Source organism: Branchiostoma belcheri, unplaced genomic scaffold (genome assembly GCF_001625305.1).
Source record: "Branchiostoma belcheri isolate BF01 breed outbred unplaced genomic scaffold, Haploidv18h27 scaffold140, whole genome shotgun sequence".
Lineage (NCBI taxonomy): Eukaryota > Metazoa > Chordata > Leptocardii > Amphioxiformes > Branchiostomatidae > Branchiostoma > Branchiostoma belcheri.
Window position 1 is genome coordinate 340,337 of NW_017802825.1, and position 14,620 is coordinate 354,956.

Consider the following 14,620-nt stretch of genomic DNA (forward strand, 5'->3'; position numbering starts at 1 on the left):
GGCCTGCAGAAACAAAGCATGTGCTCTTTACCCATTTCGCGTTACGGGTTTCACGTCAACCTAACGATTTGCGGCACTGTCGTGACTCTTTGGTCATACCAGTAGTTACAGGAAGCGGAATTTCTTTTTTTTTTTCTAGGAACAGGCCAAAATGAATGCGCGTGCGGACGTCATCCATAAAATTTAGTTGGTGTGGCATAAACATAAAAAAATAGGAGAACTTGAAGAAGAGCTTTATTGACAAAGTCAAGGGAGGAATTTTTTTTTCGAATCAAAAATTTTCAAATATCACATTAAAAAAATACGCTTGGAGTCCAATTGGACCCCGTTCGGGTGTTTGGGGGTTAACCCTGTTTAAATTAAACTACTGCCGCTAGTTTTTTTCCGGAATCCAATCTGTTTTATAGCAAATGTATTAGAGAAATCCATCCTGACCAGTGTCCCAGCGATAGAAAATGATCCCCCCAAAAGATAGCCCCAAGACAAATCCACCAGTGATTTCCCTCCTCCCCACCCCTCCCGGCCCCTTCAAAAACAAACACTTGTATATCGTGCTCTTTAGAGACTCAATGTCCTTGGCCCAAACAGACAATCAGTCCTTTAAATATGCAGGTTTTCTTCAAAAAAATGTAATGTTGACATTTCCTCTGTTCCATGCAGCCTTAAGGACAGAGTTAAGACATTTAAAACATTGAAGTTCCATTTATGTGTAGGTAACAAAGAAATCATAAAAAAAGCAATAATCCAGTATCGGCCCGTAATTCTATGAACACTGACCCCTTTTAAGAGGCAATTCAAAGTACAAACACAAAGGACAAACCGAACAAGCAAGGGAGTTGCAGCCTGACAGAACCTGCATAGACCAATCTGTACCTCTGTATATTCAACTGGAGTAGCTGCCGTATCGTCTATAGCATTTGCAGGCAACTCCTACATCGCACCAGCGAGAGCGAGAGGCTGGATGATCCAAGTAAGTTCAAATTTAGATACTGGATCGGGTCGAGCACCTGGGAGTTGTGTAAGTGAACCTTCTTCAGTTGAGTTTAAAAGCAAGGACGATATGGCACACCGCAAAACACCATTAGAGGCGTCGAAACGGACGGAAAGCTGTCAAAAAGTGGAAATGCCTTCCTGCAGCACAATTGATGCAGTGAAACAGAAGGAATCACCCAGTGACGATGCCGACACCTCTGCATGTGCCGGGGATGACCATAACATACAGGACACACCGCTTTCCACAAACCCAACTGGCAAAAATTACCTGTATCCGATGAACTCGCAGTCAAACCTCCACCCACGCGCGTATAAAGTACTGAATCCACAGTTCCTGAATCCGATGTACGAACCAGCTGTTTCCTCTGCAGCTGAACTTCAGGCTGATAGTCAGGGAGACGGTGGCAGTAACAATAACGCACGTTTAGCCGCAGCTGAGGGCGGACAGACACTTGAAGTTACTGTAGGCGATGACAATATTGAACCCAACTCACCAGATGAGCTTCAGGCTGATAACTGTGGCGGCATTCAAGAGGACGATGGTAGTGACAATAACGAACATGCAGCTGCAGCTGAGAGCGGAAAGACAGTCGAAGTTACCGTGAGTAATGACAATATTGAACCCGACTCACCAGATGAGCTTCAGGCTGATAACTGTGATGACATTCTCCCTTACGCCGTTTTCTACGAGGAAACTGATTGCAGTAACAACGGCGCAAGTTCAACTGCAGCTGAGAGCGGGAGGAAAATCGATCAAGAAGTTGGTGTTGAAAACATTGAACCTTGTCCGGATGACACGCCTAGCACGGAAAACACGCATGAGAACAGCAACAACAACGTTGGGCAGCCGAAGACAACCGGTGGTAAGAAAAATCTTCTACCTTTATTTAACCTTCTACCTTTATTTGACCAGAAAATATTTTTATGGCATGTGTGTAATTGATGCTTCGTGTTTGAACGTCATAAGATATCTGATTTTTTTTACGATATTTTAAATTTGCGAGATCCACTATACACAAAAATCAATTTAATGATATCAAAGCCACCAGTGAAATATGTAAAAAATGCATAAAAATAAATCACAACGTTATCATAATCATGATCAAGAACAAGATAATTAAACGAAATATTGAAGAGAAATGGTGGTGGAAATAGAACTAGACAAGAAAACAGAAAAAAAAAAGATCGGATTGAAGGCCAGTTCCCTTTGTCTGGGTGTCGTGCTATTTGTAGCGTGGCTTCTTACATTCGCTGGACAGAAATAGAAGTCCATTTTTAAGTCAGGACAACGCGAGTGCAAGAAGCCCTGTTACAAATGGGTAATAGTACTCTTGCAATGTCTTTAACAGATAGAGAACAAAATGCACATAAGTGCATAACACACCCGTACCAAATTTCAGGTCATTTTGCTTCCATGTTAACAGAGCCATTTATTCCTGGCTAAGAAGGAACAGAAAAATAATAAAAGAATCTTTTGTAAGACTGTTGTTATATAAATTTTCATGCATATGCCCGAGGTGCCTTTCAAAAATAATATCAGTAGGGAGAGTTTCAGTTCTTAGTAAAGAAAACTACAGCGTTGACTAATATTTTTCGCTACAATCAAAATGTACGGCAGCAGAAAATCCGTCACATCATAAACACCTCATACATGCACGTACAGATGGCAATAATCTGCTGTGTTCTGATTGAAAACCATAAGTCCCGCCCCTTGTTCTCTCTTGAACGCCTCCATCAAAATCAGCGCGGGAAAGGCCGCGCCGAAACGTCTTCAACCTCGACCACAACTTTCATTGGGTTGTTGGGAGGTGCTGGCATATTTTTACTGAAGCAAACATGTTCACGCGAGAAATTCCCGCGCTGATTTCAGACGGAGGTGTTTAAGAGTCATTGCACGAGAAAACTAGGCAAACCAGAGGTTTGGAGATGGGGATCGGCCAAATTAAGACGGAGGTGTTTAAGAGTCATTGCACGAGAAAACAAGGCAAACCAGAGGTTTGGAGATGGGGATCGGCCAAATCAACTCATACTTTGCAAATATAATATGTACGTGGAAATACGAACTAACATGTATTTTTTTTTATTCGGGAGATGTAGGGACCCCTAATTTACGACGCTTGTTATTAATCACATGATGTCCCTCTCTCCAGCAACACTGAAATCATTTACCAAAGCCACTGCCCAGGTCCAGGGGACATAATGCCACTTAAAAATGACCAAAATTAAAAGAGAGTCGACTTTTAATGGTCCAGACAACACACAACCTTCCAACTCCAACATTTTATCTTCAACTTTCCTTCTGTAAAACAAAAGAACCAGTGCTACATTGTATATGAAAATATAAATCTCATCTTCTTATTTTTATCCCAATTATAAGTGTGACAATGGCAATTTCAGAAATTTTCAGCCATCAATTGATTCATTTTAGGGTCTGCGAGGGGGGGGGGGTTCCGCAATAAAAAAAACGGTTTTAATCATATGGCTGTTCATAGTTCTACATATCTATAACATGTACAAAGTATGGTTTGATTTGACAGATCCCCATATTCCTACGTCGGTCTGAATGGCCATTGATCTCCTGCAATGACTATTAAAAAAGGAACAGAAGCGGTCTATTGTGTGCTAGGTAACAAAACCCTCAAATGTTAGATAAGAAATAAAACATTGATCATATTACAAAACCTAGCACTGGAGTAAAATTGATTAATAAGCGTAAGCACGTCGGCAGAACTTATTGCGGTTGCAATTGTGTGAAACCTGTACATTTCAGGGTTTTCGTGCTTAGTAGGCATTGCATTAGAATTTTGACTATATCTTTTCAAACACAATGTTTGAAGGCTATTGACGTGATGTCATCCTTAGATACCCAATTACGGTCCTAAACAAGACGTTCTGTTGACGCGCTGTGCACAATACATTTCGGGCTTCACGTAGACTCAGTACGTTCTGCCGGCATGCTTTGTTGATGTCGCTTTGATGTTGCTATAATGACCATTTTTCAGGATGTAAATGTCGACAGATGTGGATTAAACTTACTGCCGTGACAGCTGCTAACCTGGTGTTATCGACCATCATTTTCCTTGCGATCTTTTACACGAGCTGTCAGGGTTGTACATGTCCACAGGTGCGATTTTCTGTACTTATTTGCCCACTTTTTACATATTTCCTACTATTTACATATTTTCTTTTTTTTTTACATATTTCGGCGTTTTTATTTATTTTTTTAAGCCCGCTTCTTACTTAAAAGGTGTACAAAATGTACTTGTATTTGTTGGCATTATGCTGTAGAGAAGTATTCTTATAGTGATAAAATCAACACCAAAACGTCTACAGTACAAAAAACCCAAATTATTTCGTAATTTTGTATTTCGAATATTAAGTTTCGCTAGAAGTGTAAGGACGATTTAGGGTCTGACAGTTTACGACATAATTCCCCATTTCAACATGTTTTGGAGATACCAAAAATTTAATTTGAATGGCTGTACCAACGCTTATTGTTGCATAGACAAGTTTTAAGGGGCATTACTAAACATTTTTCCACCAAAAGTTTAAAAAACTGATAAGAAATACATATTCATGTGTTTGTAATTTATTTCAACTTGCTTTTCTGTGCATTTATCTCACATTTCGACATTCATAACTGGCGGTAAAGCAGCCCACACGAGGCGATAGGGTAGAAACAAAACAAGGCCTTCGAAAATATAAGATTCCTACATTTTCAATGTTGACATCATAAACCTTGTGAAACAAGAAATGATACATATTTTGTGCGTAGTTTTAAGTTTGCTACCAACTATTGCAATATCCGTGTGTGACGGCAACAACATTGAAAAATAAGTTTTTAATCATTGTACAAATGTTTTTGATACAATGGCAACATCACATATACATGTACACAGCCACCATTAAAATGTTTCACTGCATCAATTTGGTAGTAGCAAAAGACAAAACAATAAATCAGAGCCTTCTCTTGTCTCCTCTCTTCCCTATTCGTATGCCATCCACGTTCCGGTAAGGCAACAGACCTGTTTGCCAATTTTCGGCATATTGACCATTGTCAGAGGGCAACAAATTTCTTGTTTTTTTTTTCCAAAATTAATGCCATCCATAATAATTACTTGCTGTGGCCTTAGTATAATTCAAGCTAGCTTGTAAAGAAATTAATACTATATATAAACAGTATTGTCATTATTTCTATTTTTTGCATTGTAATGGGTGAATGGGTGCAGGTTTCGGAAGGCGACTAGAAAAAGAAGAATTTGATAAACTTCTGGTAGAGCTGGTAGAGGGTACCATCTTATTACACCTTAAATCCTGGTATACTAGTGGTAGCTACTCACTCCGAGCCGGTCCAGATGTTACGGAGGAACGATTGTGTGTCAGGTGTTTGTTAGCTTGAGGGATGTAATGAACCAATATACTTTTACCTTCAAGGCAAACAACTCGGCCGTCACTCATCCGACACCAGTTGCGCCATGGAAATCGACAGTTCCACAGCGAAACGTCACGAATGGTAAGTCCTAAACAAAAGGGTTAAGCTATGATTTAATTTACTGTAATTTAACGAAATATGTTTAAATGACCGCAAGTCGTGATTTAAATTTCTATCACATTTGGATAGGTCAAATTTTAATGAAATTATTCTGGTCATAATGTTTCATTCATCACTTTATCAAATACACATATGCATTTTAAGTGGACTAAATATCTAATAATATCACTGATCAACTTATTATTTAAAAAGAAGAATGACCATCTTTATTGTACATTTTTTGCACACTGGGCTAAGTACAGGACAAAACAAAACATGATAAACAGATATATACAAAATAAAGATAGCTATTAGTAGATGAATTCAACTTTTTCTCGCTTTTTAGTTACAGATTAGGGAAATATATGTTTTAATGGAAGGTTTGTTTAGTTGCATTAGGAATATGAACTTTCTAACAGTTCTTAAGTGTATGAAGTGAGGGAAAAGGTTTTGTACAAACCTATACATTGTATTTCTCTCTTTTCTATACAATCTACATTCTATTAAAACGTAACATTTGTCCTATATTCTATTCAAATTACAACATTTACATAATCTTTGTTCCAGAGAGCGCAGGTATGTCTTCCAAATTTAAAATGTAATTTGTGGCAGCTGATCCTTAGTCTTGTGTCTGTATTTCTGGCCTTCACATTTTCATTACTTAGGCATTTTTCTTAATTATTATAAGCCAACCGCCACAATTTAAGAGTGTAAACAAGTCAGCTTTTTAGAGAGATCTTAGTATAAATTTCCTGTAGACCAACTTTTAATCTAAATGAAGTCACCAGGAAATGTGATAATACTAGGAGTTTTTTTTTTACTTTCCATGTAATGAGACTTGCATAAGTACAGACTTGAGGTCCACCTTCTCAGACTTTACTTTTACCGTTACACATGCATATATATGCTTGACAAAAGAGCAATTTTAATTCTTGTATGAATCTTAGTCAGTAAATAAACAGTAGCATATTCCATGCGCGCTTATACTCATGGTTTACAAAGTCTTACAAGCGGTGTACTGATATTGTGTCCTCTAAGATATAATATAATATATATATATATATATATATATTCTATAACCTGCATCTATTTATGGTCCAATCCTTTCGATTATGTCATTTAACAAAGTCTTTCCTACAAAAAATATTGATATGCCCACAGCACTGTTTTCTGACTTTTAGTTTTGACAAATCAAACGATACATTAATTTTGTAAGGTTCGTATAAGCTTTAGAAAGAACGGTATTGATATGTATAAAGATATTTCTGTTTAACCTCCAGATCTTTGTGCAAATTAAAGTACAAGAAGCACTAGGAATTTTTTCTTTCTAATGCCTGTCCCTTTTAGGGACTGTACGATATTTACCGGGGGGGAGGGCCGGTCGTCTGAGGGGGGAGGGCCTAGGAAAAAATTTTGAGCCCGGGGGGGGGGGCTAGGGAAAACATATTTTAACTTGGGGGAGGGCCTAGGTAAAATTTTTTTTCAAGATCCCTTTAACTCTACAACGTTTTTATACTCTTTCAAAACATGATTAACGTCTGTCCCATACATTTTGTAGCGATTTGCCGGTCATTGAAATCGGCAAAATTTTACGTTCCAATAATATCCATCCCTATTATTATAATGTATTCGCCCAAATCTCCCACAGTCCTCTTCAAAATCTTGCATTTTCGCCAGAATCGGCGAAACTGGACTACACACTCAAATTACATGGATTAAAGTCGTGTCAATCGCAGCTATGGAAACGATATCGATCAAAAATGTAGGGAAGGCTTGTCGGAAGATTTTGAAAATTAATTTTCGCCGTTCAATGCACACCCTTCCCAGTGGTGTGCATGCGTCGGCAAAGGTGACCCGCTGGTCCCGCCTCGCGACTCGCTCAAACTTCTCGGCGTGGATGTCGGATATCGACGGTATTAATTTGGTATTTTTTTAAAACCAAGGACTATTTCAACATTTATATCTATGTCCCTCCAAAGTTAATTGAAAACAACACGTAACTTGGCAATATTGTTTCCCTGTTTGTAATAAAATTGACGCGGAAGAAGTTCGTGGACGAAAGGTAGGCTAGATTTAATGTTATTTCGATTACACTGACTGACCGTAACGTTACTGACTTCAATAGCTCGATGTACCAGCGAAATTTATGCTGCCAAATTTGCCCCTCAACATGCAAAACATGGGTTGAATTTTCAAAAATTTTTTCAGGGGGGGACATGACCCCCCCCCCCGGCCAAAAGTCGGGCCTACTCGGGCTCCAGTGGCGCCTGCGGCGCGATCGCTCGCGCCTTCGGCGCTTCATGCGGGGAAAATTTTCAATCAAAATCTCGTCCTCCCCATACGAAATTTCACTCTCTATACATTCACGCCGGGGGGAGGGCCTAGGAAAAATTTCTTGAGCCGGGGGGAGGGCCTAGGAAAAAATTTTTGACCTGGGGGGAGGGCCTAGGAAATTTTTTTTACGCTACCCCCGGACGACCGCCCCCCCCGTTAAATATCGTACAGTCCCTTAGCAGCCACCTACAGACAACTGGTGTGAAATACTCCTTTTTTCCCCTTAGCGCGATAAAATTGGCTAGATTCATGGCTACCTTGCAAATTAAAGAACTGGGTGCGTGGGCTTTAATGATTTATTACCTACATAAAAATGTAGGCTAGGTCCTGGTATTGTTTTCGGCCTGTCTGTCTGTCTGTCTGTCTGTGTTTCCGCATACTTGTGGTCAGCAAAACTTCAGAACGCCTTTATTAATTGTGATGACATCTGTATGTTGGTAGTTCTTAGGAAGGCGAAAGTCAAGGTTAAATAGGGTCATCCTAGTGGCTGACCTTGGTAATGCAACAGAACGTCTGTTTTTGTATCTTTTGTTCTGAGTGTGCTACGGTCTTGACTTTTTGGTGACGGATAGCTTTTCCTGTCAGGAACAAGTGTTGTGGTTGTTCCCTTAGCAACTTGTTCTGGAACTCTAAGGACGCTTCTAGCGAAATTTATAAAAGCGAATAAATCAAGAAAGAAATGACGAGTTTTTATGATTTTTAGAATGTAGACATTTTCAGACATGTACACAATTGAATGTGAATTATGCAAATGAGGACTCAATTTGCAATATTTATAGAGAATTCTTTAAAATAATCATTGTACATTATAGGCTTAGATACATGTAATCTATGTAATCTATGGCACGTTGAACATTACCGGAGACAAATTATCGAAATGAACACCTACTTTGCATAATTAATAGCTACTTTTACAGGTATTGATTGGCATTTAATACTTGTATAGTTAAATGTAACATCAACATGTAAAGGTAATTTGCATAAATGATTGTAATTAAATGTTTGAACAAACATTGCCAATTGATATGGCTTTCACTAGAACTGGTATATGCAATTTGAGCTGAGAAAACTTCATATAGAATAGATTATGCTACACGTAATCATCACATCTCCGTGATTGTTGAGAAAAATCCCAAAACAAAATGACATTACAAACGTTCTAAATATTTTCATGTAGGTATGAGGTTTCCGAATTCTTGCTCATCAATTGTTATTGTTATCAGGTGGGCCGGTTACTTTATTGTTGCAGCCAGGTTTTGTTTTGACCTAAAATCGGTTGAATGTAAAGGGTTTCTTAATGTAACAACAGAATAAGTACAGTCAAACCTGTCCAGGCCGGCCACCCAGGGGACCAAAGTAAAATGGTCAACTTGGACAGGTGGTCTCCTTAAAAGACAGTCGCTTTACAACATGACTGAGGTATAACTGGTTTCCGTGTCGAGATGTTTTTGTGTCAAATGCTGGAAGCATCTTCTGTGGTGAATACATCTGAGAAGGGTGCACATGGAACAATTTACGCTGAACAAAACATCATCCAGCAGTCTAGGCAAACTGGTTGGTTTCTGATGTGGTAACCTAGGACAGGTGTCGGGCCTTAGGCGGACAAAGCACAGGGTGGTCGCGGCCTCGGTGGTCATCTTGGACAGGTTGCTTAATTCTTGCGTCAATGTGGAAAATTTTTGGGACAGAGAAAAAGCGGTCACCATGGCAAGTTAGCCTGCTTGAAGAGGTTTGCATGTTTGACTGTACACTGTTGCTCACCTAAGTGTACCTGTACCTTTGAGCCTAGAACCAGAGTTTTTTTTCAGTTTTCTGTTTAACAAGAGACGGGAAAGTTAACTGTTAATGTGTTTCCTTACAGAATTGCTCACTGTTGAGGCCGAGGGCCAAACCGAGAAGCCAGACAATAAAGACGGCCAGTCAACTCACACTGACCCGACTCCACCGGCCGTAAGCACGCGCCAAAATTACTTTTCCGACTGTTCTGAGATCCACACAGCCAAGAATGGTTACGGTGGTGCATCTGATGGAGTTTACAAAATACAACCTGTAGGTCTGTCCAGCCCGATCTCTGTTTACTGTGATCAGACCACAGATGGGGGAGGGTGGACGGTCATACAGAGGAGGTTTGACGGGTCTGTCGACTTTAACCGACCTTATAACGCCTTTAGGTACGGGTTTGGGTCAGCCAATGGGGAGCAGTGGTTGGGTTTGGAGAACATGTACCGTTTGACAAATCAGCACACGTATACGCTGTACGTACAGTTGGAAGATTGGAATCGTGCGGTCAAGTACGCAAAGTATTCGTCATTCTCGGTGGGGAGTAGTTCCAACTATCGTCTTTATGTTAGTGGGTACAGTGGGACCGCTGGGGATGGGTTCTCCTCTTCATCATCATCTGTCTACCTCTCTGGTCAGCCCTTCAGTGCTAGGGATGTAGACCGTGATGCAAAGTCCAGCGGGTCCTGTGCTGGTGGTCTAAATCTGATCACGGGAGGGTGGTGGTACAAGAACTGTGGTAAGTCTGCCCTGAACGGCCCGTACCTGCGCCCCTCTGACTATACCGGTTACAGTGGCTGGGGCATAGCTTGGTACCCGTTTGGAGGCTCCTATCGGTGCTATCTGAAAAAGTCCAAAATGATGGTCCGCCCTGCCAACTTCCGACCGTAAGTTGCCAGACACTAACCCAGCTGACAGGTCGAGGAATCAAAATGTTTGACACAAACCATTACCATTACCCACACTCACTCTGTATCAATTTTCTTTAAATAGGTCATTCAATCTTTAAACCTACTTATTTGGTAACTAGAGTTCCACGATCTCATACCTTCGCCAAATGATGTTAATCTTTATGACTGACAAATTATACCTTAGATTATTCCCCCCCTGATCTAACAAATAGGAACCTAATTTTCATGAATTATATCATTTTATCATAATCTCGACCAAAAGACAGTCTTGTAATAACAAACAATGCATTCTAGTATTTCCTAATAAATTATGCGAATGAGGTCCTGATTTGAATAAATTATTTTTAATGATGTTCACCTCAAATTAACTTTAAAATACCACAAGTATGAAATTCCAGACAGTTATCATTAAATAATAATTATTTTTTTTCATTAATTATGCAAATTAAGTCATTATTAACATAATCAATATCTGCCTGTGTTTCTCTCGTTGTCAATTACCAATGTCACAAGCTTTAATTGTCTTATCATGGAATGCAGCTGATTTATAGAATTTCCCCATAAATTATGCAAATTACATCCATATTTGCATAATTGTCACATAATTGTATTAAGCATCACGTAAGCTACCTACATATCAAAAATCACGATGATCCGTCAACCGGTTCTTGAGTTATCCTCTTTTTAATATTTTCAAGAATATATTCCTGCAGTTCCAGAGCAAGCCGCTAGGGGGCCCAAACTCACGTCACTTCTTTCCTACCCCAAGAGCTACCTACCATCCAAATTTCATCACCAAAGCATGTCCAGATCATGAGATATCAAAACCGGAAGTTCAGCTGCAGTACCATAACAAGCCGCTAGGGGGTCCAAAATCTAATCATTTTGAGGTCTCATCAAGACCTACTTACCTACCAAGTATCAAGACAATCATCAAGGCCTTCTCAAGTTATCGTGTTTACAGACAGACAGACAGACAGAAACACACACACACACACGCACACATACACGAACGCCTCTGAAAACATAACCTTCTTGGCGAAGGTAATTATAATCTCTACCTCACTCTGGTAATCTTGGTAGAGGAAATTAACACATACATACATACTTACATAATACTCAGAGAGTTGAAGCATTTATATAGTTCAGCTTTCAGCGTTTTCTATCGTACATCATTTCGATGCGTCCATACCAGTCCCTTACTCAATAATGTCCTTTAGTGTAGACTGTAGAGTTTGGACGACCTCTTCTCATCTTCGCGTCCGGAGACCAAATAAGCAGTTTCCACCCGGTTCGCCATGCCGAGTAACATGGCCGGCTAGGCTTAACCTACGGCGCTTGACTACTGTAGTGATTGGTGGAAGGGAGCCGTAGAGTTGTTTATTATTTGTAAATTTCCACCAAGGTTTGTTCTGTATGAACTGTAGCATCTTTGATAAAGGTACCATCCAGTTTTCTGACCTGTGAAGCATTCATACTCCACTACTCGCAGCCGTATAACAACATTGAAACAACAAAGGCTTGAAACACTTTTTTTTTGTTTCCTCCCTGACCCGTGATTTTCAGACTCTTTTGAGAGAACGTATGGCACTCCATGCCTGCCCAATTCTAACCTCCATGTGCATTGTTTGAAATCTGTATATCCCCAAAAATATCTTAAGTCAGTGACCCTTTCAATTGTAGATCCATCAGATGCATAGAGCTGATTCAAGGATAAAAAAAAAATTAATTAATTTATTTTTTGATGAATTGAGATACAGTCCAATGGCTTGACATGCAGTTTCGACTCTGTAGAGCAGGTCTTATACAAGTTGTATTGTGTCCTTGAGAAGAGCAATATCATCCGCGAAATCAAGGCCAAGGAGGGTCTCTGCCGGGTAGCGACTACTACGACGGTGATGCAAGGTGAGGCCATCAGTTTCTGTGATGGCTAACCGTAATGCATAATCTAAACATACAATGAATAAGGATGGGGCAAGTGGGTCCCCCTGTAGAACACCAGTATTAATGTAATAAAAGTAAAAGAGAAATATTGCATTTTCCTAAATCTGCAGCTAGGTGTAGTCAGTTTATAACTACACACACCACTCAAGAAGCTCATCATACTCTAGATTGACAATTTTATCTTAAAAGTTATTAACCAGGCATCTAGATTGATTTTGCTTGTTTGTTTGTTTGTTTATTGAGATCTCCATTAGTATGGTAAATTCTATGCTATTCTTTCTAGAGTCCAGCATCATAAGATAAAATGACAACAATAATTACTTTTAGCAATAATGATAATAAATAAAACTTATGCTGAAATTATGAAAAACTTGAAATAAAATCAGCATACAGAAATAAAAGTGCATTGGAGATCATGATTTAAATAATAGAAATAATATGTCTGAAAAAGAAGTTATAATTCATGCCCAATAAATAGAAAATCAAAGTAACAAAACAGTAAACAGATATTTGACTGACACAAATGATAATGAAAATCAAAATAACAAATGAACCAATCTATATGCAACAAAATGTTATTCCTTTCAATTAAGTGATTAAATAAATGACTACAAAAGAAAAGATCTCGCAAATCAATACTAGATTAATAGACATCTGATTTTGCTTTTGTTCAGAAAAAATGAAATATTCAAGAAGCATTCATGTTGTGTTTGAAACTATAAGTATGAAATCGTCATTATTTCTAAAACCCTTGATGTATGGTACCCTAGACGTTTTGCCATGTTTGAAACATTCCCTGTCAGCCTGTATGAGGGTTAGAGAACAATAAAAAGACATTCAATGATGCAGTACTTGTTGTTTTTTGTTTTTTTTTTCTTCTTCTTTCCATAGCAAATTGTTATAGGTTATTTTACAGTAACTAAAAGGTATTTTTATGCAATACCATACCTACCCGCTAGAGTGGGTTTGAAAAACATCTTTATCGTAAAAAAATTGGGATCGTCTAAAATGGTGAAGGGTGTTTCCTTGTCTTCTGCATATATGAACAGTATAACCTGCCCAAGGCGACCAGAGGACAGGTGGTCTCCTTGAACAGAATAGCCACACAACATGACTGAGACATGATTGTTTTAAAGTGATTAATAAAAGGTAGTTTAATGTGTCAAATGCCGGGAGCATCTTTAGTTCCGTGGTTAATCCATGTGTGTAGGGTGACAAATGGAACAATTTATGTCGAACAAAAGAATCAACACGATCAAAAATGGTGTGGTCGTCATGGGCAGGTTTGGACCTTAAGCGGGCACAACTCACGGCGGTCACGGTCGACCGTGTTGGCCAGGTGGTCACCTTGGATAGGTCGATGTGACCGAGAAAAAGCAGTCACCATGGCCAGGTCACTTTGGCGTGTTTGACCTGATCTGAAATTGAACCATTGCAGTCAAGAAAGTCATGTTAAGTTAACGTTACGTTAGACGATTAGATATAGGGCCACGTAATTTTAACATCTCGTTAAACTATCTGTTCTGTTATTGAGATATTCGTTTTCTATCAATTACATATGTAGTAACAATTATTGAAAACTAACAAAAGAGTTCCTAACGTTTTTCTTCTCTGCCGTCCAAACTGAGATACAAGTATACATACAGGTTAATGGCAAAGACCAATGTAACAATAAAGACTGGGTCGATCTGTTGTTTTCAATATTCATGGTTCTAAACGTCCTCATTAGTGCGAGTTAAAGCTGACTAAACTGAGTTCTCACTCTCTTATCTCGACGTGTAAGTGGCACCAGACTAGTAATGTTACAATTAATCCAACAAGCCAAGGCAATAAATTTCTTCCTTTTTTTTAAATATCCAAACCTTTTTTCAAGACATGGCGATGGCACACTTAAGGTTTGTTTTTTTTTATCTTATATATTTCTCGAATCAAGTACCATAGATTTTAAGAGTCTCGATGTTGGAGACAGATTTGAATATATCTTTACATGTAACGGTCCCCACAACGCAAAAATAGGTAGATATATAAAGGAATGCTTTGCTATTGGAAAAATACCGAAACTTGTGATTAGCCCTCTTGATTGTAACACTTTATCAACGACTTGTGATATCCCTTATTATTTGAATGA

At 39.0% G+C, this 14,620-nt stretch overlaps 1 protein-coding gene across 1 annotated transcript; it reads left to right on the top strand.

Moving 5' to 3' along the window:
• The first annotated feature begins 1,123 nt into the window (after positions 1 to 1,123).
• On the top strand, positions 1,124 to 12,025 carry LOC109464763 (angiopoietin-related protein 3-like). Its single transcript, XM_019761836.1, has 3 exons — positions 1,124 to 1,856; positions 9,720 to 10,659; positions 11,593 to 12,025. The coding sequence occupies exons 1-2, from the start codon at positions 1,124 to 1,126 to the stop codon at positions 10,526 to 10,528; spliced, it is 1,542 nt and encodes a 513-aa protein (XP_019617395.1). The 3' UTR covers positions 10,529 to 10,659; positions 11,593 to 12,025.
• The last annotated feature ends 2,595 nt before the right edge of the window (positions 12,026 to 14,620 follow it).

What these genes read in the sequence shown, in the direction of transcription:
- LOC109464763 (XM_019761836.1), top strand. Translation starts at nt 1,124, where the DNA reads ATGCCTTCCTGCAGCACAATTGATGCAGTGAAACAGAAGGAATCACCC. An exon ending in GCAGCCGAAGACAACCGGTG is followed by an intron (nt 1,857 to 9,719) that starts GTAAGAAAAATC and finishes GTTTCCTTACAG; the next exon opens with AATTGCTCACTGTTGAGGCC.